Raw genomic sequence first — 24,565 nt, 5'->3', positions numbered from 1 at the left:
GGCCGCCAGCCGCCTCCTCGCTGCCCTTCCAGGCAGGGAATTCAGGGCCAGTAAACGACCCTTTCGCCACCCTGCGTATCGCTGCAGTATCACTGCTGGCAGCCGCGGCAGCTGGCGTACGTTTCGACAGTTATCTCCCTTCCTGAGGAAACAGGCTGAAGGGCACTCTGGAAGAAAGCTAAGCATCGTCTCGCCTCCATCAGTTCTTCGTTTTCATTCACACAGCGTTTTGCTTCCTCTGGCGGCGCCCAGTGGGATACCCCCCTCCCCGGTCAAGGTTAAGTCACCAGGCTCAGCACTTCTCTGGGCACGGCGCTTGCTGGCGCCACCCTGCCTCCGATGCCCGTTAACACCTCTCGGTGCACATGTCCGAGCAAGGCGCAAGCCCGGTCCGACAGGTCCTTATGCACGTGCTTAACGGGATCCGTAACCGTAACCCTGTTAGACACCAGCGGGACTAACTCAAGCGGCTTTCGGTAAAGCCATGTCCTGGGAGCAGGTATCCGTGCTTGGCAGATCATAAGATTTCATGTGGCACCTGGCTTTTGCCGTGATGGAGCGCCAAGACCAGCAAACGCCTCCCCATCGCCATCTTCATTCATTTCTAGCCCATTCGCTCATTTCTAGGGGCCCAGGGCAAACACTGCCCCTATTCGTTGTCTAAACAAGCAACTCTTCACACTGCCGCAGATTACAATCGAATAACATGCAGCTGGATACCCTGGCCAACACAGAATACAAGCCCTGTTACTATCCATCAGTACTGTGGTTCCTGCTGTGAGATAATGCAACACTTTTTTTTAATCAGTAATGAGAAGACAGATCGAAATGACAGTTTGAATTAAGCAAATATACATTGAATATTGCATCTGCTATTCCAGGCTTTTGTAGTGCAAAATAGAGATATAATTCTTAGTAAGGTTTGCTTTGGCACGATGCTAAAACGAAGTGGGATTGTGTAAAATGTGTCATAAAGTGTGCCTTGTCAATACACAATAGCTTCTCTAATTCCCATTGTATGCCCTGGCTCTACCCACTAAGATGAATGGAAGGTACATGCCCAAATCCACTGAACTATAGAGAAAAGCTGGACCTGAGGCTTTTGCAAAGGAAAACGTAAGATAAGAGATGGGTGTCATCTAAAAGAAAGGAGGCTGAGTTTTTATTTCATCTCCATTTAATTTTTTTCTGCAGGATCAGTTGTTGTTTTTAATGCAATTATTTTGAAATCAGCAGTGAAGACACCTGGCCTGGGTGGACAGTGCTACAGCTGCGCCGGGGGGGCTGAGCTTGCACAGGGCCAGGATTTCGCTTGTATATCCTAACCAAAGTAAACATATGTCCAGCCCAGGAGACAAACCCGGGCGGGAAGTCTGCCAGGAGGCAGGTGGCAAAACAAGCCTGTTGCTCGCAATGCAAAAACAGCCCTCTTCTGCTGTGACCTCCCTGACCCGCCCGGTGCTTCCTGCCATTTCCAGGAGATGTCTGTGAATCCAAGGGAGCTGCAGATACCAGGAGGGGTGGCACTAATGGACTGGCCAAAACAAGACTTGTCCACGGGGAGGGCGGTGTATAAGTGGCCACAGACTCTGTATGCAGGAGCCAGAGTTTTCCATCCGATTTCTGTGTGGTGTCCTCTCTGTCGTGAGCTCTGTGTCTGAGCGGCCAGAATACCTGAATCGGTATGTTGAGTATATGGGGAATTATTCTCTATTATTCCCTACTTTCTGTGATGGCCTGAACAGATGCGGCCTTTCCAGCAGCTGCCCCTTTTAGTTTATTTTCCTTCTGAAGGAAAAAAAATATAATTATGCTTAAAAAACTAATAGCCTTCCCCCAGGAAGGCAGTGCAAATGACAGGCAAAATTCATTACTGGGCCAATGCTGGGAAAAATGCATGGCATTACACAGAGGGACAGATTTTACCTAATAGATCCTCAAACTGGCAATGGGCTCCACAAGAGGAGAAATATTTAATTATGAGAAATGTATTGGTGCCGGTTTTGTTGTGCTCATGTAAGATGAGCACAGTGTTGCCGAGTACCACTCTGCTTGCACAAAAAACACTACAGAGATTGTCTGTCTCTCTGCAGCAAGTCTTCAACTTATTCCTGGGTTGTGCTAGCTGTCGTGTGGGAAAAGGGCTCCTTTATAGGTAATTTGGATGTGTTTCTGAACCAGGGTATAAACTACAGTGTTTAAAGAAGAATTAAGGGGTTAACTCTGCTTCTTGGTTCAGGTACTGTAGAAACAGACTTGCTGCCGTTGAGAGGCTGAGAACAGAAGAATAGCTATCGCTGGCCAGGCCAAAGGTCCCTTAAATCTGGGTCCAGCAGCAGTGTAAGAACAGGTCCTTTCCTGGCCGTCGCTTCCCCTCCTGTGTTGGGGCTGGAGACTAACCACAGGCCTTCGGAAAGGGGGCTCCTTGCTTGGCAACAGCAAGCCCAGCCCTGGCCTCCCGCGGGAATATGTGGGTTTGCTAAAGGATGCTCCTGCCGGTGTCTTGCACATGCTGTCCCCGGCCACGTGTTGTGACCCTCTCCAGCGGGTGCTGGTGGAGGCCGTGCAAAGCCTGCTGAGTTCATCATGTCTCCTAGATCCATTTTTAATTGGGTAACGCCTAAGCTAGCCTGTGCAGTCCCCAAGGGACAGCAGTGCCTCCCAAGGTCTGCCATGTGGATCTTCAGCAGCACCTGGATGCCTCACGCTTATAGGCAAGAATACGCTCTTGCTCCAAGCCTTGTTCTTCAGCCAGGTTCCTCTCCTCTAAGGAGATAGCTCATCCCTGCAGGACTTACCAGCCTTTCATTTTAACCAAAGATTTTTCCATCGATAAACCTCAGCTCAGTTTTCATCCATGACATGTCGGCTCAGACAGGAAAAAGACCCTTTGAGACCGATCCTCACTGATCATGCAAATGGGAGTGAAACGCACATGGCGAGATTTGCATGTAAGCAAATCCCAAACAAGCTATTGTGGAGACATCACTAAATTGGAGAAAACATATTTCCATCGGGCTCAGCTGGTTATCAGTGGAGAATGAGCACTGACTTCACTCTGCTCTGGGAAGCTCATGACGGCCTTTCTCCAAAGTCCTGCAGAACCTGAGAGCTGGGATTAGTCAGCAGTGGCCAGAATGGAAACGGGTGAGTCCCAGCACCTTGACTTTCCAACATATAAAGATGTATCTTAATGGAAATATTAATGGTAAAGAGTAACTGGGGAAAATATACACCATGTTATCTGTGGGCTCACATAAAATCAATTCAGAAAGCAGAATTGTCTAAAATCAACTTATGGTATCTTTAATATCCCAGTATTTTAACAATATCTATTAGCATATTCAGCCTTCTCTAAACAGAATTCATATTCCATCACAGTGTAATATTTTTCTGAAAGAGAGTTAAACCAAGATGATGTGAAATATGATTCAATTTACTTGAAAAATATATAAAAATATATAAATTAGCATTTCCTTCCCTGGTGCTGCCAATAGCAGGCTTATTTGGCGTTCTAATAGCTCAGAATCAGATCCTGCAGAATGACTCACTGAAACCAACAGGGTGACTTACAAGATGCCAGACTGCTTAGCTGAACAAGGGTCAGAGGACAGGGCTCTTCTCTTGCTTGCTTACAAGGATTTGAGCCCAGGCATATATCTATGGGCATACGAGCAGAGCAACTTCCACAGCAGAGCACCCATATGTAAAAGTAATGACATGTGGAAGCGTTTGTCTAATGTCTTCAGACTGTAATAAGGCTGATAGGAAAACAGTACTGAAGAAGCGCGGAGCATCAGACACTTGCTGGGAGAAATGACCACAGAGGAGCAAGGGCAGTTAATAAAGGAGGTTGCAGTATTTGGGAATATCAGATTGCAGACTAAAAAGACAGATCTCTTGTTCAGGTTGCGGTATTGTGATAACTTACTGAGGGAGGGGGCCACAGCACAGAGCCTGAATTTGCTCTGATCCTAATAAAAACAATTCCCAGACTCCATTTCAAGGCGGCCCTGAACGGCTTGCTGAGAGGAAACCCGGTTGCTCAGCTCACCCCTCGAACATCGCTGCTCACAGCTTTTCAGCGATGCTCTGTTAGAAACAGCCCCATTCTCAAAATCAAATATGAGAGTGTGTTCTTGGCTTGGGTCCCCCTCGGAAAGTTATATCCAAACCTGATCTTGGGAATTCAGGCACATTCCTTGTATTAAGCCCCCATGTAAGTTCAGTGCTGAATCAAGGCCTGAATCCCCAGCTGGAGGCAGCTAGCCTCCAGAGGCTGCCTGAGTTATCTTCAGTATTAAACCATCACGGGGCACTCCGTACTGTGCTGCACACTTCAGGCTCTCCCGTCAAATTGCGATGCTGTGTCTCTGAAGGAGCGCTCAGGCAAAGGCGCAAAGCTTCAGGTGCTGAAGGTACATGAGTGTCTCTTGCAAACGCTTTGCCTTGTGCCCAGTCTTGACTGAAGTTTCTGGTCAGTATTCAAACACCAAATCCAAGCTGAAATTGCCCAACAACTGCAATCACTGTGGCCCACCAGGAGACATTTGGGGTAACTCCAAGCCAGCGCCAAGTCTCTGCATTGCTTATGCCCTCAGCTCTTCCCTTTCTAAGCCTGCCGTGTGCGTGTGCACCTGGGGATACAATGCCCCAGCAATGAAAATGATGAATGGAACCAAATGCCACATCCTGAAAAGCAGAAGGGTAAAATGATAAATCACAATTTTAGAGATCAAACACTTCAGCTGTGGTCTGGCTGTTTGTGTTCCCTCAGGAGAACATGGCTTCTTGTTTTCCAAGGGATTAGCTTCAAAGGTGAATTCTTGTCTTAATGTTTCAATAATACTCCTTCTGGACGCTCCTCCCTGCCTCCACAGGTGTGAGCTCTCTGTACAGGCACGGCCTGTTAGCCAGGATAAAAAGCTGCCCCTGGTATTGTATGTTGTACCTCTCCGCTCCCACTTGTGCCGAAACACCTGTACACACGGCAGATCTCACAGAGATTTACCCAGGCAGGGGAAGGGGAGAGATGCCTAGTACCAAAAGTCACACAGACATGATGTACAGGTTTTGCTGGCTTTCAGGAAGGTTGAGAAAACAGAAGCCAAGCCTGCCATCGGCCTCTTGGGTGACCTGGCCAAGACACTGCACCCCTCTGTGCCTTATGGGCTTTTTTCTCCTTGCTAAAACAGCAGAGCTCCCAAGAACCTGCCTGTACTTGCTGTGGATACAGAGCAGGCTGAGCGGCCAACTCCTTTGCTTTTCCTGAGCTCTGCCCAGTCCAGTTCTCACCAGCATCCTGCAGAGCCACTCCGGCAGTCTGGGGTATTTCTACCTTTGCTCCACAGAGATCAAATCTATCTCAGCTCACGGAGTGATGTGCTGAACAGCAGCACCTCCAGAAAAGAGGCAATGAGGAGCTAAACCACAGAATCGCTGCTGAAAGCAATAGGGGCCATATGGTTAAATCCAGCTTTGCTGACCCAAAGGGGAAATGCAGGATCCCCCTGAGCCCTCTCTGGCAAAACAAAAGCCAAAACCCATCATCCAGCCATGTCTGCCACAGAGGGAATTGCATGGAAACCACCTGGCACCCAGTGCTGAACTGCAGGGGGGGCCCGTTGCGGGGCCCTTGGTTCTCTGCGAATGAGCCCTGCTCGCTGTTGGGCTCCAAAGCGACAATTTAGCAGGAATATTAACAGACTTGTGTGCTTCCTTCCCACGTTGGTGTATAGGGGTGACGAATTTGCTTCTTCCTTAACAACCTTTTTCACCTATCCTGTGCTTTGGCTGATCTCCTCTAATGCTTGTTTCATTCCCTCAGTCCCTACAGATTTTGGCAAACGAGTGTACCAAGGAGTGCGAGTGAAACACACGGTCAAAGATCTTCTCGCTGAAAAACGATCCAGGCAGAGCAGTGGCTCCCGCTGCAGTGTAAGTCCGTTGCTTTATCGGAAAAGTCATTTCATGTAATCTCTAGTTAAAGAACATTTTTGCTCAGTTCAGAGCGCTGCCAACATTGACAGGGAAAAGCACAAGTATTTCTAACACTAGTTTCTGCCCCAGAGATCACAGAGGGCTCCTTGATTTTTCACATCAGTGAACCTTTCAAGGATTAAAGTCCTGGGAAATGCAATTCTCAGTAATTTCTTCAGCAAATCAGTAATGTTAAATTTCCCATTCCTTTCACAATCCACTCATGACACCTTTCCGAGTCAGCTTCCTTACCGCTAGCTACATTTGAACAACTCATTGCCATAAAAATAGATGTTTTTCCCTGAATGTTGTACTCTTTCCAGCTCCTCTCTGGCATACCAGAGCGCCAGGGGACATGCAGTGATGTTATGCTCTGGAAAGAGGCTGAGCATCAGTTTGTAAGAGCTGATTTCTTTTTAAAGTGATTCCATGGCAACAGAAAACGTAAGTCAAATTATGGTAAACTACATTGCATCTCGCAAAGTACTAGCCAGACACAGGCACCTGAGAAGTGATGCTGTCCCCAGAAGAGGACACAAAATTGAAGGTGCCAGCACAGAGCATCCAGTGGCACTGCAAGCCGTTACCAGTGGACTCTAAAGACTCACCTTTGCCAAGCAGCAGCGCTTCACTTCCTGGCTGATTGGGAGCAACAGGGCCAGTGACAGATGAGGGACATGGTCAAGCTGCTGAAACTGCCCTGGAAGGAAAGGGTGGGAGCAGAGACCTGAGTTACCAGCAGCAGTAGAGACATTTTAGGAGATTTGGTACTCTTTCCCCCCCCCAAGCCACTCGCCTTTTTGCCTTCAGCAAAACAAACCTCAAAGGGACTTGTAACTATTTTTCTCACACTTATTTTCACATGTTAACTTTGTGTATCAAAAAAGGCAAAAAAAACCAGCATGGACATTGGTGAACAAAACAATATCAGGCCATGGACTTGTTCACAGCCCTCCACTAATGCAGAAAGGCAGGAGAGCCCTTGAGCTAGGAGGGGTGCTAGGAAATGCATGCTCCCACCAGGCAGGCCTTTCGGGAAGACTGTTTGGAGGAGCAGCAGGAGGCAACTGCTGTGTTTGCACTGACTGAAAAAACAGATCCTGATTAAGGACTACAATGCTTTACTGGCTCTCTTTTTGGAGGTGGCAGTTTTTCTGTTCAGCGCTGTAGTGGGTGCAATCAAAAGCCCTAGGAACTGTAAAATGCTTGCTGCTTGCTTTATTGCCCTTTGCTTTGCATTCCAAAGATTAGCAGCTGTGTGTCTATCTAATGCAAAGTCAGCCCTATGGCTAATTCCTTATGATAGACTAAAAATTATAGTGCAGGGCAAACATCTGTATTTGCTTGGACACATGAAAAGAACAGTTGCAAGTGCAGCTCTGTTTATCCAACAGATAATATAATCCAGAATCAAAGCGAATGGCAGACAACTGAACACCACATTGTATATTTATGATGCAGTGTAATTTAGTTGCATCTTTTGTTTGAACGTGATCTTTGCTCCAGAATCAGTCAGCCTTCCCCGTGCAAGGGGAGGTCTGTGGAGCAGATCTGTGCTGCTGAGGAAAGGCCATTACCTGTCAGAGGCGAGCTGATGGGCTCTTGACTGAGGCAGCAGAATAGCAACAGTTTTGCCAGGTCCTGCACTCCCCAAATGACAGGAAATCAATTTGCACTGCGATGAAATCTGCAGAGTTTGTGCTTCTGAGGTCCCACCAGCTGCAGGACCGAAGGGCTCAGTCTGGGACTCAGTCCGGGGCTCTGGGCAGGGTCTGCCTTATTTCCTTTGGCTCACTCACTGCCTAAGAAGGAAGCCGCTGTTGCCCTCTGCATGATAAAAGCCTTGCCCTCTTTTCTCGGCGGGGAACCTGGCGGGCACAAAGATGAGGCACTGTGGCCAGCAGCATCCAGAGGCCAGGGACAGTTAGGAGACCCCAGGTCTCTGTCTCTCTCATCTGACCCATTCAGCTGCCTCCTGCTGCCCAAACTAAGCTTTGCTTTTATTGCTACTTTTATTACTTCAGCTGCTGCGCTGCATTTTGGGTCCAAAGGGGAGATATGCTGAAGCTGAGGTATGGTCAAGGGGCACCTCAGGTGCCCATTGGAGACCAGGGCCATAACATTCATTGTGTTACCCAGGGTCCTTCCGTCTCCTCCCCCAAGGCAGCCTGTGAGCTGAGTGACAGTGCCGGGTTACGGACCGGGCAGTGGAGCAACACGGCTCTCTGGAGTACCCCAGCCCACGTCTCTGGCCAGTGGCATGCGAGGCAGGCTGGGACCGAGCTTCTCAACAGCGGAGTGCGCTGTGCTCTCAAGTGATGCTAAACAGACACACTGATGTGGTGCAGAAGATCCAGCTCCCCCAGTCCCGCAGCGCTGAAAGGAAGTAATGCAGGGAGGAAATGGACTAATGGGTTTAAATTAAGCCGAGCCTTTCACCGCCTGATAAGGAGCCAGGAGGCAATTGAAATGTAGGTCCCCATATGCGGTTGCCTGCTATGATGAAGGCCAGGGACAGGCTGCTGCAGCAGCTCTTGGAGCTGAATTGAGGCAGGTAAAGCCCTCACAGCTACCGCCAGCTCTGGGGCCATCCATCACAGGTGCATGCCAAGGGGACCAGCTGTGTGTGACCCACAGGCAGATGGGTTTGGTGGCTGAAGAGACAGGATCAAGGATGAGCTTGGGTGCATTGCTAACCTGAAATGCTCCATGCTAGTGACTGGTGGTTGTGCCCAGGGGCCTCCCTGTCCTGCCAGCGCAGCAGCCCAGCTGTGATCACTGCAGACCCGCGGGCAGCGTCTCTGCTGCCTGCACCTCCTAAGGCAGGCAGAGCCTAATTTGCTGGTCCCTTTTCTCCTCAGACACAGTATTCAGGGTGCCAGACTGCTTCCTGGTGGGGTGTTGAGACTCTGGGGTCTAAACACCAGAGCACAGGGCTGCTTGGCAAAGCTGTGCCATTCCTTTCGGACAAAGAAACTCTTCTGCAGTGAATGCAGACAGAAACCAGCAGCAGGACACGATGGCCATGAGCAGATGGAGGAGGTGGTGGGACAAGCCCTGAAGCAGGAAAAGGGATTGCTTAGGTAATGTGCATGCCGAGAGAGGGGTGTCTGCTGAGGCCAGATTTGCATACGGAGGCTGTAGCTTTGCAGGGCATCATGTGTTAGCAGCTACGCTCCTCGCCGAGGCCTGCGGCTGAAAGGCCCCAGCTGGAGACAGGTGCAGGCTCTAGCCCTGACCCGCGGGGCGAACACGCATCTGCCCACGGGCCAAAGGGCTCCTTCCTGACACCTCCCATCGCTCCTGCAGCCCGTGTGACTTGTGCGGTCTCAGGGCTCATTTTCATGGCGGAGCAGGGAGCAGCTGCAAACCTTCCTCAGCAGTAAAAGGAAGTCTTAGCACTGGCAAATTTAATTCAAATCTAAACCGCTAAATTTGGTTGCTTGCTATGGCAGGAACCTCCTGTTTGCACTATGCAAACTGGAAATAGCATGCCACCATCACTGGCCGGGGCAACAGCACAGCTGAGGTAAATTCAGCCATGGGTGCTTGGATTTCTGCTTTATGGGCTTGGAGGTCTGGAGACAGAGCTCAGGGAAACTCCCCCTACAGCTGCCTTTGCCACAGTGCCTTGTAAGGACCTACCCTCCTCGAGCACAAGGGTCACTCGGGGCTAATTCTTCCTTGCCTAGAGGCCAAGAGGAGATTATTATTATCAGTATTACCGAAGCACACAAACAGGAGCTAGAAACAACTGCCCTCCAAGCACAGTTCGTTCCTTCTGCCAGCAGGGGTGAGCCAAGCGGCTCTGGGGCAGCAAACGCAGCGCGGGAGAGCTGGGTTCGAACGTGGGCAGTGCAGAATTGGGCTGAGTTTTGACCAGCCAAATTCTTAGGTACCTGCTTACTGAGACCTGTTTCTCACTGACACCGAAATGACTGTTCAGTGTTATGGGACCCTGCAGTGCATGAGAAAGAAGCCAGTTATCTTGATATTTGTACTGTTATCAGCTCTGTCCAGGACCTCTGAAATCTCTTCTTAGCCTACATCTGCTAATACCTCAGAAGCCCCAGGCTTGAAATCTTGCAGTTAATCTCTTCATACTGATAGCACCAATACTCAAACAGTGCATCTGAATTACGCCAACACCTTCCCAAACTATGTGCTTGGAGAGCTAGATTGCTTTGAAAAGACATTTTTCAATGTGTCTTTATCTTTTGCAGGGCAGCGCCAGCATGCCGCAGTCACCATTTGTCCAAATACCAGGTGAGGCTTTCCTGCACTGAGAAATACCTTACGTGCAGGTTGGGCAGTCGATACTGTTCCTGTCTCTTCTCTTCCAAAGGGCACTCGACTCGAAATGAGCAAAGGAGCACAGGGACAGGGACAGCCATCCCAGAAAGTCCAGGAGGAAAGTCATTGAAAGAGGCAGCACAGAAACAGTGATAATAAAACAACGCCCCTGTAGTCTTGCACAAAATTCCCCGAGGAAGGGAGAGAAAATTAAAGCAGCTCCCACCTCTTGTGATGGAGGCACCCCCCCCTCCACTCCCCTCTCCTCTGCAGCCTCCCCTGGAGCTGAAGAGAGAAAGTACTAAATTAGGAGCTGACCTGGTTGTTCCTTGACCTCTTGCGCAGGGACAGGCGAGCGAGGCTGGGCAGAGGCAGGTGGTTTTACACCCAGGAACCTCATCCTCCCTCCAGGGGCTGGAGCAGAGAGGGAGGAAGGAGCAAAGGCTGGCAGAGCCAACCTCCAGCCCACTGGCCTCGGATTTGAGGCTTCCCAAAACACCTTTGCTTTGCTGCAGAGGGAGGTGAGCTGTGGGCGCCAGGGCAGTCCGAGGTGGTAAAAGCCCCGGGCTGACAAACCTGTTTTAGGACAGGATTGACTCCTACTCTGAGAGCTGCTAGGGTGGAAAGGGCTCTGCTTCACGCTTGCAGAGGTGCCCACAGCTCTGTGGCTCCCTGGGTTCTGCCCTTACGGTTTTCCTGTAGCCATCCCTCTTTTCTGACCGCTGCCACAGGCTCGCCTACCACGGCTGGTTACTACGGCGTCAGGAGACCCTTCACAGCTGAGCTGGATTTCCACAACCCAAAGCAGTTTGTCAGCGACGTCTACTCACCCCCTCCGGGGTCCAAGCCCCTCTCGTGCGATTCCTCTGCCGTTCAGGGCTACTCGGCGCTTCTGGACCCGTATCTCCCTGACCAATACGGGGATCATCACCGTACTGCTCCCTTCACGTCCGGTACCGGCTCCTTCTTCAGCCCTTCCTCGCTGCCCCCTCTCCTGCCGTCCTTCCCTAATGACACAGCACATTTCCTACTAGTGAGTGAGTCTCTGGTTCTCAGTCACCCGATGAAATATCACCCAGTTTAAAGCTGGGGTTAAGCTAGGGGGACCCATCTGGGCTGAACGTGGCTGTTACAGGGTGCAGCCATGGCAGAGTACAGGGCAGATGGGGCAGGGCAGAGGTTAATTATTTTTCATACCTGCCCCTCTTCCTGATGGAGACCAGCTCCGAGACTAACAGCCTCCCCCGCTGCCCAAACCAGCCAGCCCGTTAAGCTCCCGCAGCGCGCACCCCAGGGCAGAGCTCCCGGGCTCTGCGGGATGAGGGCTGGTCTGTCCGACTGGGAGCCTGTTCCAGTCCTTGCCCACCGTCAACAGCGGGGCTGTTTCCCTTAAACACTTTCAGCACCTTCTAATACTGCTCCAGGGCAACAGAAACCCTTGTGAGTGTTCCCAGCTAGACTCTGGGGAGAGCTTGGCTTGGTGAGCCCGGAAGCTGAAGCTAGGCATGCCATCACCTCCAGGACGAGCCTATCTCCTCAAGGTTTTCTCTTGCCTTCTTTCCCCCTTCCCTGCAGAGAGAGCCCTGGGAGCAGACCTCTCCCGACAGCCTCGGCCAGTCCGACGGCACGTGCTCAGACTCCCTCCAAGCGCTGCCTGCCGCCGCCAGCTGCCTTTCCTCCCATGAGACTGGAAGCGCTTCCCCATACAGAAGCTCAGGCTGGACCCCAGCCGTGCCCGGAGTCCAGCCTTACCCGCTACATCCTCTTGAAGAGGTGCACTACTCCCCCAGCTACGCCGCCACCTCACCCTACTCCTTTTCGCCATTTATGACTGTGGCAAATGAGCTCACTTCCAGGATGAGCCATCCCTCGCCCGAGCAGTCCCCAGACACGCCACCCCTCCACGACACCTCCTCCTGGGCAAAGGAGGATGGAGGCCCCATCTGGGGGACATACGATGGCCGGAGAACTTACTGATGGCAGATAAGAGCTGGAGGAAAGGAAAAATGGACCTGTATTGAAGCAAAAGTTACTTGTATGCTATTTCCCGATAGCTGGTCTTTCAAACGGAGGGTGCTAGGAACAGCACAGTGCTTTATGCCCCTTTTAGAAATACAGGCACTGGGAGTACCGAATCTAGCTTGCAGCGGTGCCTTCTAGTGCCTTGTGAAGGTCACTGCTCACAGTCCCACTGCACTACAGGTAAAATACAGAGCTTGAAATGTATCTGTGCATTATTGGGCCTATTCTACAAATGAGAATCACACAAATGCCCCCTCCCCAATTTCCCTCCTGCCCTGAAGAAAACACACAGTGGCCATTCGCCCCTACCCTTACTGACCCCAGAGCAACACGAGTGACGTGACCAAAAGCCATGTGGCAGCGGGCGCAAGGCAAAATGCTCCCAGGCCCCCTGCCGAGAGCCCCCGTGGGGGGCTCTAAGGAGGAGCAGGCACGGTGCAAGGTCCCAGCTCCCGGCCAGCGGCGCAGGACGCGTGGGCAGATGCCACCAGGCCCAGTGCAGCCCTGCAGGACCCGTGGCCGCTAGAGGTAGCTCTGTGCACACACACACACACACATACACATGCACACGTGTGCACGCCTGTCCCGCGACCACTCACGCCTGCCGTGGCCCTCCCCGGCCGAGGCTGCCCTTCGCCCCATCTCATCCCTCAGTCCGCCACCTGGAGAAGCAGCAACAAAAGCCTCCCTGGGGAAGCCCAGGAGCTCTCCAAGGCCTGCGACCGTGGCGGGACAGGATGGTTTAAAGCCCTAAAACAGGCGGCAGTGTTAGGCAGTGCCAATGGGAAAAGCCAAAGAGGCCAGGCCAGGCTTTCTTCTGCACAACCCGCCCGCTCTTTCGTAGCGGTACCACCTAGGCGATCCCCTAGCACCCCTCATCCTGCAGCCTGCCTGCACCCCCATGTGCGCTCAGCGGCCGTGCGGGCCCCTTGCTCGGATACCTAACGTGGCTTGGCTGTTCGGACAGCGCCTGCACATCCCGGGGTGGAGCGAGCGTTGCCGGAGATCCCCGAAGGTGCCCAGAAGGCCCTGGCCCTGGGACAGACGCCCCTCGCCGACCGCTTGCAGCACAGATGTGTCTTAACAGACTGAAAGAGCCAAAGCACCAGCGGCCCTGGTGCAACGCGCCCGGCACAGCCAGTTCATATCTTCACGGGGTCTGCACAGCCCCTGCTTCTGCACCCGTAGCTGTGTACCTCCAAAATGCACACGCACACCCCCTTTGCAAGCCAGGGGTGGGGGTCCGGGTCTTCTCCACCTGAGAGCTCACAGAAATGTGATTCACACTCCCGGGAGGGTCTCACAGCCCACGGCATGAAGGAGGGTGGAAAGGATGGGTGAAAACCGGTGTGACGAAGGTGGCAGCGAGGTGGCAGGTGCCTGCCTTTAGGTGTCACTGTGCACCCAGGGCAGCGCTGCCCGGCAGCGCCTGGGTGCATCAGCCGGGACATGTGCAAGGGTCACAACCCAAGGGCCAGCTTTCCAGGCCCTCCACAAAAAAAGGTCGCCCCCACATCCCTGCCCAGCCTCTGGGTTTCACCCACACTTCCCCGGGGGGGAGCAAACCTCCCCCCCCCGGCTGGGGCAGAGCCCCTGGGCCGTGGCCGGCCCGCAGCGCCTCTCTCCGGTGCCGGCTTGGCTCGGGTTCCTCCTGCCACTTCCTGATTCCCCAGCCTTGTTCAGACCTGTTCAGAAACACAAACCCCCGCGGCTTTGTCTGCCCGAAATCCCACCTCCACCCCACGGGCTGCTGCGGTCGGCTGCACCTTTCCACTCGCTGGCCAGGTCTGGGAACAGCAGGGAAAGCTCGGCCCGGGGAAAGAGGCAGGAGCCAGGACTCCTCAGCGCGAGGGCTAAATCCGGCTGCTTCCCAGCTTAATACCGGAGCACCACGAGCTCCAAGCAAACAGGGGACGTGGCGCATCCCGGGGTTGCAGCCACCCAGCCAGCGCGGCCCAGGGCTCCTGCCGAAAGAGCCGCGTCTCAGCCGATGCCCAAGCTGCAGCCCTGCCCGCCGGCCGGGGCGCAGCACGGAGCCCCAGATGTCTTGTGGGCGTGCGGGTCCCGTCGCCCCGCATCCAGCCCCGGTGGCCCCAAACCCGAGGCCTGCGCCTGCACGCGCCTTGTCTCACGCCACGATTAACCAGCACCTCCAGGCCAAACCACTGCCCGCAGCTGACAAAGCGGCAAAGCAATCACCGCGAGCGGCTGGCTCGACAGTACCTTCCCCGAGGGCCTCGCACGGACCACGACTCCGGGCTCAGTCTGGCTGTATTCCCACCAAGCTCTGAGGCAGGAGCAGGGCTAGAAAGCTTTCAAGCGCTTTTGGAAGTGTTCGACCCTCTCTGCTGTCTCCCAGCTCTTAACCCAGGCAGCGAGTCTGCGAGCCTGGAAATGCCCTGAGACGCAGGACATGCAGGAACACCCTGAACCGTGGGACCTGGCGTTTCCTTAGGGATCACAAATCAGGCATGACTGGAGCGCAGCGGCATGCACGTTCTGCTCCGCAGTCTCTGGTTACAGAGGTAAACATTAGCCCGCCGCCCCGGAGCGCCGGCTGCCCCGCACGGAGCCGGCAGCCTCGCGGGCTCCAGCCCCTCGCCACGGATGCTTCAGTGGGAAGCAGCCAAAGCAACGCAAGGGCTTCAGCTCCCAAACGACTGGGCACCGGCAGCCCCGAGCACTCCCGCAGCGGAAGGGCCTGCATCCCCTCCTGCACAGCACCGCTCCTTTTCGCTGCATTGCCGGCGGAAGAAGGCCGGGAGAGAGGGCTCCTCTCCAGCAGGGCCCGGGGAAAGCGCTTCTGCAGAGCCACCCTGAGCAAGGCTTGGCCTGCCAGGGGGAGCAGAGGCACCTTTCAGCACCGAGGGAGAGGGCTGAGACCACTCCCGGCAGAAATCAAGTGTATTTGTTCAACTTAGAGAAAAAGAAAAGATTCAGCTGCAACAATAGCCGAAGCGAACTGCTGGTAGATGATTAACAGCCCGGCCTGCATTCTGCCTCAGCCTGGCGCACAGCAGAGACTGCAGTGCCCAGGGAAAAGTCAAAAAAAAGAAATACATGAGTATTATATAGTGATGAAGGGGTGTCTAAAAAATGCCATCCTACCACACAGTGAAGCCCCACTGCCTGCAGCACACAGGGTAGGCCAAGGCTGAAGCATATAAGCTGAAAGGGGCCACTTCGTGGAGCGAGAGTAAACAGCCTGAATTAGGGGAAAACACAAATAAACTCCAAAATAAGGCCAGCATCTGAGGAGAGGGAAGGGATTGCTATGGAAAGAAATGGGGTTTGGGTAGCCTCAGCTACCCTGGTGCCCAGGGTAGCCTCTCTGTTACGCCACGCCCACTCACTGCCATTTTGCTCCAAAAATCTTAAAAATTACCCTTAAAGTGCGAAAAATTCTGCAAAAAGCAGCTCAGTCCCTTGCAGAATCCTCTCTGCAAGTAGCAAATGAAATATGAGAGGGCTGGAGCCCAGCCTGTGCGTGTGAAGTGAAAATACTGAGCAGGTTCAGAGGCATCTGCTTCGTTTGGGGAAAGATGGATAAAACCGTGAAAATGTCCCAAAAGCAAAGGGTGGGGCCGGTGGCCCCACCAAATCTTATTCCCCCAGACCCTCTGCTAGATGGGGATGTGCTCAGTTTCACAAAAAGATAGCCCATTTTGTGGAGCCTTTGAATATTCAAATTGAAAGTATCGCGCAATCATTGATTGTCAAATCATTGGTTTCTAGAGGTTTTAAATACTTGGCATTAGGAGAGAAAAACTCAAACTTATACCCGTAGGTATAAAACAATAATATTGTCGGGCTCCACCTGGCAGCGCCACGAGGCGAGCAGGTCCCCGGCGCCCCCCAATTCCAAGCCCGCCGCCTCTGGCCCCTTCCCCGCTCCGGCGCCGGCGCCGGGGCCACCGCTGCCGCCGCACCGGCCGCCCGGCGAGGGGCCGCTCGCCGCCGCTCAGCATGTCCGGTAAGGCCGCCCGGCCCCCGCCGCCCCCCGCCGCCGCCCCCCGCCGCTTTTGGGGCCGCTTCGCGGTTCCCCCGGGTCGCTTTCGCCTGCGACGCGACGTCGCCTCCGCAGCGAGGAGGAAGCGGGCAGGGCGGGGAGGAGGGAGGAGGAGGCAGCGAGGGCTGCTGCTGCCCGCCGGCTGCCAGCCCCGGCCGCCCGCACCGGGCCGGGGGCAGCGCCCGCTCCGCGGCCGGGGCCGGGGCCGCAGCGGGGCGCAGTGGGGCGCAGCGGGGCGGGCAGGGCCGGGCCGGCAGCGGCAGCGAGGGCAGCGCGGGCAGCACGGGCAGCGCGGGCAGCACGGGCAGCGCGGGCAGCGCGGACGCGGCGCGGGGCTCCCTGCCCGGCCGCGCGGCCGGCAGCGCCCATCACCGCGGCTCGCGGCGGGGAGGCGCCGTCCGGCCCGGCCGAGCCCCGGGCAGGGCGCGGGACGGGTTGTCCCCGGACCTTCGCCGCCCCGCTCCCCGACCCCCCCCCAAACCCATCACCACCCCTCTCCCTGACCCCCTCCCATGCTCATTACCCCCCCTCTCCTTTACCCCCACCATGCCCATCACCACCCTGCTCCCTGACCCCCAGCCCACTTCTGGCATCCCACCCACTGCCTGCCCCGCTCAGGAGAGCCGGCAGTGGCAGCCCCGGTCTCGATGCCCCACGCAGACCACGCTGGGGCCTCCTCTGAGCTAGGAGACAGGATGCTCTGCCGTGGGGGGCTGCCCGCCCCGGGGTTATAGATACCTCCGCTGCTCGGTTGTGTTTAAGGTGCTGGTAGGGGAGACCTTAGCCCTGTCCAGCTCCCCAAGCAGACGAGAGATACAAGGCGGTTTGCAGCCAAATGTGCAGAAGGGGCTGCTAGCTCAGGGCCCTGGCTACAGGAGGGGCTGGGAAACAGGGGGGGGTCTCTAAATTCAGCTCTCCCCCTCCATGTCCAGTGACACTCAGTTCCTCCATTTTCAGTTTATTGATTATAAACAAAACATAAAAATTAAGAGATGAATAATCTCCGGCTGCTGAGAGTGCAGCTCAGCAAAGCCCCCCGCAAGGCAGTCCCAGCTCCGCCTGCCGCTCTTCCGGAGGGATCTGGCTGCCCCTTAGCATCTCCTCAACCTGTGCGCCACGGTGGCAGCGGGTGGGCTCGGGGGTGGTCGAGCAGGAGGGGCAGATGCCACACAGCAGCTGCACCAGGGCTGCAGCGGAAGAGGACCTTGCCTAGCGCGAGGGATTTGCCTGGTGCGCTGGCCGGCAGGCTGGCCCCACCAGTCCCGCACCGCGTGCTCCCTCGCGGGCAGCAAGAGCAGCAAGGAGACCTCAGCAGTGTTTGTAGGATCAGGTACTGGACGAAAACAACAGAAAGTCTGGATAGAAACTGGATTGCAGGAGGCTTTAACTACGTTAGCAAGAGTACAGCAAGTGAAAGTGGTTTGTCAGAATAGGCAAATTCTTTACCATTTCCTGTACTAAGTCCCTCATCAGGTAGTGACTGATGATTGTTTTTGGCTGGATTAAAGACATCCTAAATGCTTGTTTGAAACAAATAGGAGCTGTATAGAACAGGCAAAATAAAGAGATAATCTGGGCTTTGCAGAAAGTGATTCATGAAAGCAGTCACTTTATTTGTGTTTTGTTTAGTTCTCTGAATAACCACCCTGCGTATTTGCCTTGTATTATTCCTGCTCTTCATCTGCCAGATGAAGTGGTTCCCTCATCTATTTTCTGGTCCTAAGACTGGCAAATACGATAGGAATTTAAATGAATTCAACAGAAGCACCAGATGGAACTGGGTATTAGGACACCTGGAGGAAAAAAAAGATAATAAAGAATAAAACACATATGATTAATGGATTTAATCATCACCAACTTTTTCATAAATGTCAGGCGTGACATCTTTCACACTTGTCACAGGCTTGAATAGCAAGTGTTAAAGCAGCTCTAAACTGTGATTACAAGTGACTTACAGCGACCAGTTAATCATCTGTTAACTCTAAGCAGATGCCACGTAAACCGTGCCTGAGAACGCGCGGGCTTTGCTTTATGCTCTCCGTGTCCCCACGCTGTGAAGTGTCTTTCCGCTCGTTCTTTCAGGAAAGCCCAAGGTGTATCAAGGTGTTAGAGTAAAGATCACGGTTAAGGAGTTACTGCAGCAGAGAAGAGCACGGCAAGCCGCAACCGGTGCGATGGTAAGGAAAAAACTTTTGGCTCTGCTTTGTCTCTTTCCCTTAATCTCTGCTGCCAACTGTAACCCCGGGGCCAAGGAAACTGCCCAAGTCTGAGCGCAGCAGGCTGGTGAAGGTGGAGGAGAAGGAAGTTCAGGCGGCTTGGCTGTGGCAGTGCTCTACACCAGCAACGGTCTGGCACAGCTAGCGCAGGGAGAAAGCAGAGTCGGTGCTCCAGAAACGTCACTTGGCTGGGAGGAGGGCCCACGTGGAGAGGTTTCAGTCCAGCCTGCAGTTAGCAGAGAACCTCCGGTATCGTTATATTGGGCGAGCAAGGTGGGCCATGTTCTCTGTGCCCCCGTTTTAAACATGGCCTGGCCAAGTAGAGGCACTCACAAAGCTCATTTACAGCATCAGCTGAAGGATGTGCCCTCTTCAGCCCACCTTGTATGGCTCTGGGGAGCAACCAGTACAAAAAAAACCTGTTGCATTAAAGCTTCCCTAACCTCTCCCTTTGCCAAAGGTCTCAGCCCCCAGGAAGCTGCTTTCAACCACCTCCCACCCCTGGAGGCTTTTTCTTGCCCAGTTTATCCAGGCAGGGAATGAAAGCCCCAGAGAGGCCCCAGGTTTCCAGCACCTCCAGCCTTGGGGAGAAGGTGCACACGCACGTCCTCCCACGAGGTCTGCGCTAACAGTCCCTGCAGTCACTGCGCCTGCAACAAAAGGGAGCGGAGAGGGTTTGGAAATTTAGGACTAAGCATCGGGTCGTGGGACCTGGCTGGCAGAAAGGAAGGAAACCAGGCATAGGAAGAGACCCGTAAAGCAGGGCTCAGTCCTGCCCCATTAGGGCTCCTGTGAACAGGAGCAGGTCCTTAACGCAGGATGGGGACACATTCAACTGCTTGACTGAATTCAGGTCTATAACACGGTTCAGTACCAGCGGGGCAGCTCCTAGCTCCACCCCATCCAAGGGAAGGGAAGGAGACATGCTCGCCGGTGTGTAATTCACACGTACACACACACAAAACACTCCAGTCTTTGTAAGAGCCCTCCAGCTCCAGCCACCCCAGGGATTTGCATAAGAAGGATCATAAATCATTACTTCTTCCTGGTTTGTGACATTACAGCTCTGGATGATTTTCAGATTTCATCTCCCACCTCCTGTACCTTGCGGCAGCCGATTGCACAAAGCGCTGAGCAGCCTGCGTCCTGCAAACCGCAGCTAGAGAGGCCTGGGTGAACGGGGCACAAAACCGCCGGGCGGCTGGACAGGCTGGGTCACCCCTGCCTCCAGCCCCGCTGAAGCAGCCCCCTCGCCCCAGCGCCGCTCTCACGCCCAGGCGTGACAGGGCTGCCTGCATCTGCTTTTTGCTCCCCGCTGTGAGTTTACACAGCGCTCGTTTTGCCCGCAGAGGAAAAAGTGGGAAGGTGGTGCTGCGTGAGGTGACCTTTGCGCTTTTGGAAAAGGTACACGCTGCCCTGGAGAGGCCCCAAAGGCCAGGCAGGGCCTGTAGCATTAGCTACCGCACACGCCATGGAAAGTTGAACCTGAAAAGTGCTGCTGCCAGTGGCCTGGCTGGCTGCCGTGGTAGGCACCTGCAGCCAAAGCGAAGAACGGCAGTCCTGCGGGCGCTTCCAGCCCGGGGTAGCTGCTGTGTGATCAGTTAAACACGCAGGGATGCGCTAGGAAGATGCTGATAGGGAAATGAGCCACCCACTCAAGAGCTTTTTGAAAAATGGAAACAAAGTGGAAGTCTGTTTGAATTAAACTGAGGAAACCAGTAGTTGTGTCTGCAGAGTGAAATCCTGGTCCCCCAAAAGCAAGTATCAAAGACCACATTGCTTTTGGGGTGGATTTCCCCTCTCCAGCAGGTCAGGTTCCTGAGATGCGTATTGCTCTGTCAGCTTCAGCTTCCAGTTTTTCCTCAGAAAATGAAATGCTCCATTTTCAGGCAAGCACGTAGCTGTGTTAGAGCAGGGAGTAATGTTAGAGTCGTTTCTGAAGTGACACCGACCCAAGCAGAACAAGCCCGTCGGATGCCCGGCCATGGGGATACCTGCAACTGCCTTTAGCCACGTTTCAAGGCAGTGACTGCTACATCTGTTAATTGCTCCTTCTTAATTATATCTATCCCTACAAGTGCTTTGGGATGCCTCTGCTGTGCAATTCACGGTCCTGGGAATTAACGCATGTTAAAACATGACTACAGGTTCAAAGGCAGCGATGACACTGCTGAAATAACAGTAACAGAGCGGTGAATAGAGCACGCTAACAAAATGCTATGTCGAGGGCTTTAGACCAGGGCAGTGTCATGCCCCTCCAGTGCCGTTACCTGCATAGGCTCAGGGAACAATCCTGTTATACAGGTTAACGTCACTTTGTCAATACTAGGAAAGTTGTCCGTGTCACAGCCCAGTGTCTCGGAGGCTATCACATCCATGAAGCGTTTGAGTAAATAAGGTTGAAGCAAAATCCTGACTTACCTCAGCATGCAGAGAAATGCTCCCCTGTGTTACTGCGTCTACATACCTTTTTCTTCACTTCTCTTTGGTCAGGTTTCTCTGGGCGGCAGCAGCATCCAGTTTTCAGAGTCCGTGTCTCCTCCTCACCCAGGTTGGTACAAAGCCTATCCCCATGTCCTGTCTCTCCCCCTTCCCAACTATTCCCGCAGCCCAGAGTCTTTCCAGCCCTTGGTTGAGGCAAGCACTGCCAAATAACTGCAAATGCAGCCAATCAGCGCCCGAACAGAGCCCACAAAATGCAGATGAGGATGCCGTGAGGCCAGCAGGGTACATATTACCCTCTACAGGAGCATGCTCACATCCTCTTATTCGCGCAGTCTATTTTTCCCACAGCAAGGAGCAATAGCCCCCTCAGGAAGGGATGCTTGTTCCCTAGGGAATAACACTGCTAGCTTTGCCTTTCCCAGGGCTCGGTCTCTGGATCCAAATGGGGCTGGAGAGTCAGATCACCTTGGAGCGCTTTGCTGAGCCCCTGTTTCCAGCAGAGTTGGTTGTTCTTGCTCTCCCCTGGCAGAGCTCACAGGAGCGAGAGGAGTGTCAGGTTTTCAGCAACACACACAGTTTCTTCCTCATGCATGTGAATATTCAAGGAAAGGAGAAAGGGGGTGGAGGGGAATAGCACTTTCAGGGCTTTCAGATCCTTCAATCACTCTGCAGCCAAAGCAAAGAGATCTGAAAAGTTTTGCAGGTGTGATTATATACCTTGTATGGACAAGGAAATGATTAAATCATCAATATTTGGGAATCAATTTGCTTATGTTAATACAGAAATATGAGACACACTAAAGGTCTTTCAGGCTGGTAAGTCTTCATCTGTTTATGTATTTTGGGTACATGCTTCTGATTCCTCCCCCCATCCAGCTAAGCACTTTCCCCCCAAACCTGCAAACACTGATGACTGAGTGTGACTCTTTACCCATGTGTCGTTCCATTGCCCCACAGAGCTGCTCCCCTCCACGCAGTCAGGGCTTGCTTTTAACCACAACTGAAGATAGTGTGAAAACACAGTAATTCTGCAAATTCTGTGAGCTTTCATACCCCCAGCAAGAGCGCTGCAGTACTGAGTGTCGGACCCTACAACTTTCTAGCAACCCAGGCTCTCACCAGTAGCACCACACAGGCGCAATGCTGCATTATCAGTGATTTGCTCCATTTTGTCTGCATGGGGATTTGTCTGGCAGCTTCCTTCAGTGGAGGATAAAAGAGCAAATGATTCTTCCGTTATCCCCTTCCTTCTGCGGACATAGCTACCCTGCATCCGGAGGTTGGGCAAGGCAAAACAGCAAGCCATCTGCTAAGCCACGCAGCATAAATCACTGCACGGCGAGCATGTAGGCCCCTGCAAAGTTCACATTCAAAGTGAGGCCAGAAGGTCAAAAGAGTCTGAGGGAGTTCCCAGCTAGATCCCTGTCCAAAATGCTTGGAGCAAGAGGAAGAGTTTCTAGCAGTATTTAAAGACCTCAGAGATTTCCAAGGGGACTTAAAGTTCCCAAGTCATTTGGGTTCTTTTGACCATCTTCCTCCTGGTGCCTGCTCCCCTAGAAAATCCAGCCTGAACTTGAAGGACCTTTTGCCATGTTTAAATCTGTGAGGCTGCTCAGCACACGAGAGTATTGAAGTCTGACCTGGGGCAACATCTGGCCTTTGTGAGGACACACATTGAATAACCTGCTGCTTCCCGGTTTACCTTCTCTCCTAGCACCTTTCGATGCAGAACCCATCTCCTCTGCTCCCAGCTATTGTCCATCACGGCAGTTTTCAGATTGCCTCTCCTGCGAAGAAAGCCCTAGCTATTTGGAGCAGCTGGTAGATTCCTATCTTCAGACAGAGGCGCCCTTAGACCCAGCCCTCAGTGCTCTCCAGACGCCCTCGCACTACATCTCCGACTCCTTCCAGCCAGCCCCGCTCTGCTTTAACCAGAGCCTGGTAAGCTTTGCGTCCCAGAGGAACAGCCACAGACACACTCAGAGGGAATCTGGGGAAGAGTGTCGCATCCTGGGGCAAAACAGTGGCAAACTGTTTTGGAAACCTGGTTGCTTTTGGGGCATTGGGAAACTGCCACAGCAACTCAGGCTGCTTGCTAGGACTCAGTCTCTAGCATGGTCTTCTGTATCCTTTTCCATCAGGAGAAGACAAGGAGGCTGAAGCCTAGCGCGAGGCTGCAGATTAGGGAACATCCCTCTTCCAGATCCTATAGCTTTCCTGCAAGAAATAGCCCTGCTACTACTAGCAGCTGTTAAACTCATAGACAAACTCCCTATTGGTGCTAATGTCCCAGGAAATGCCTCTTGGTTTTAGGCCCCCAAGGCCTGAACCATCTCTGTGGGTAGCCAGAGCCTTCTGAGAAAGGCAGGGGTGTGCAAATCCTGGCTCTGCCCTGGGTATCCATGTGGTTCCTCGAACGGCATCCTAAAACATTGTGTTTTCTTCTCTCACACTCCAGGCTCCTGGATCCCCTAGTTCAGCTGATCTGTCCAGCCCATTAAACTATAGCTGCTCCCCACCTCAGCTACCTCCTTTCACCCCGCTGCCCCACAGCCCACCCTCTGCTCTGGACACCAAGACCTACAGCTACCCCGCAGAGGAGTGGTCCTGCCATACCCCCTCCCTGTACACCGCCTCCGCCTGCTGCTGCACGTCCTGCGGCTCCGAGCACGGGGACACGCGGCTCCCGGAGTACTTCCCTTGCCCCGGCACAGACTGCATGGACTACCTGCCGCCCGTGGCCATGGCCGATGACTTCTTCAGAAGGGCTGGGAACTGTGACATCTGCTACAGCTAATGGGGACAGTGGTTTTTACACATCCATTGTATCCAAATCAGATTAATTGCCCATGAACTATGCAAAGTACCACTGCTTAACACAGCCCAGTTTATTCTTCACTACTCACATATTTTCTACATGCCATTGTCACTACATAAGTCCTCCCGTCTTGTATGGTCAGGGTTTTTTGCTTGTTTTTTTATTTTTTAAGAAACCCTAAGTCGCCTTACCAGGCACATAACTTACCAGACACTAAGACTGCTCTTTTTATAACAAATAAATAACTTTGTACTCATGCCGAAGCCTTCTCATTCCTACTGCGCTGAGTGTCAGTGCTTGTCTCTTCTGCTAAAGATCTCAAATCCTGGCCCTGCCAGCACAAAAGTGAGGGAGAGAGGCCCACAGCAGCCTACCGGGGAGCAATTACTCAGCGGTATGAAAAGTCCCTTTGCAGCAGATGAAAAGTGTGTGGGCATCTCAGCACCCGGCACACCATCCAGAGAGAAAGCTGGGCAGCACCCCCTCTGAGATGGACCTGCTCCTTCTCAGCCGCTGCCTGGGCTCAGCCCGCCACGCTGACGCTCTCCAGCGGTCCTTGCACAACAGAGCTGCTACTTCCCACGCAAGCTCAGGGCTTACTCCGGGGCTCACGTGCCGGAGAGGCCCTGCTGGCCTGCACAGAGACCGACTCCAGCAAAAAAAACCCCTTCTTTGGCTACTGATCAACACCAGCTCCCCAGGGAAAGCAGAGTTTTAGCGAGAAGCTGAGGTAACTCCAAAACCTTTTGCCTAGTTTGGTCCGTTGATAGCAGGTTTTCTCCA

At 53.4% G+C, this 24,565-nt stretch overlaps 2 protein-coding genes across 2 annotated transcripts; both read left to right on the top strand.

Annotated features, from left to right (window-relative positions):
• Positions 1-1,593: 1,593 nt before the first annotated feature.
• On the top strand, positions 1,594-12,249 carry POU2AF2 (POU class 2 homeobox associating factor 2). The gene is made up of 6 exons (XM_067310013.1): positions 1,594-1,682; positions 4,881-4,940; positions 5,739-5,937; positions 10,203-10,245; positions 11,004-11,305; positions 11,848-12,249. The coding sequence occupies exons 1-6, from the start codon at positions 1,594-1,596 to the stop codon at positions 12,247-12,249; spliced, it is 1,095 nt and encodes a 364-aa protein (XP_067166114.1).
• A 3,141-nt stretch (positions 12,250-15,390) lies between these two features.
• Positions 15,391-23,761, top strand: POU2AF3 (POU class 2 homeobox associating factor 3). The gene is made up of 5 exons (XM_067310012.1): positions 15,391-15,437; positions 18,363-18,480; positions 21,013-21,070; positions 22,679-22,905; positions 23,423-23,761. The coding sequence occupies exons 1-5, from the start codon at positions 15,391-15,393 to the stop codon at positions 23,759-23,761; spliced, it is 789 nt and encodes a 262-aa protein (XP_067166113.1).
• The last annotated feature ends 804 nt before the right edge of the window (positions 23,762-24,565 follow it).

The sequence above is a fragment of the Apteryx mantelli genome, chromosome 23 (assembly GCF_036417845.1).
Source record: "Apteryx mantelli isolate bAptMan1 chromosome 23, bAptMan1.hap1, whole genome shotgun sequence".
NCBI lineage: Eukaryota > Metazoa > Chordata > Aves > Apterygiformes > Apterygidae > Apteryx > Apteryx mantelli.
The sequence above is the reverse complement of the archived record's forward strand: the minus strand, read 5'-3'. Positions and strand labels throughout refer to the sequence as shown.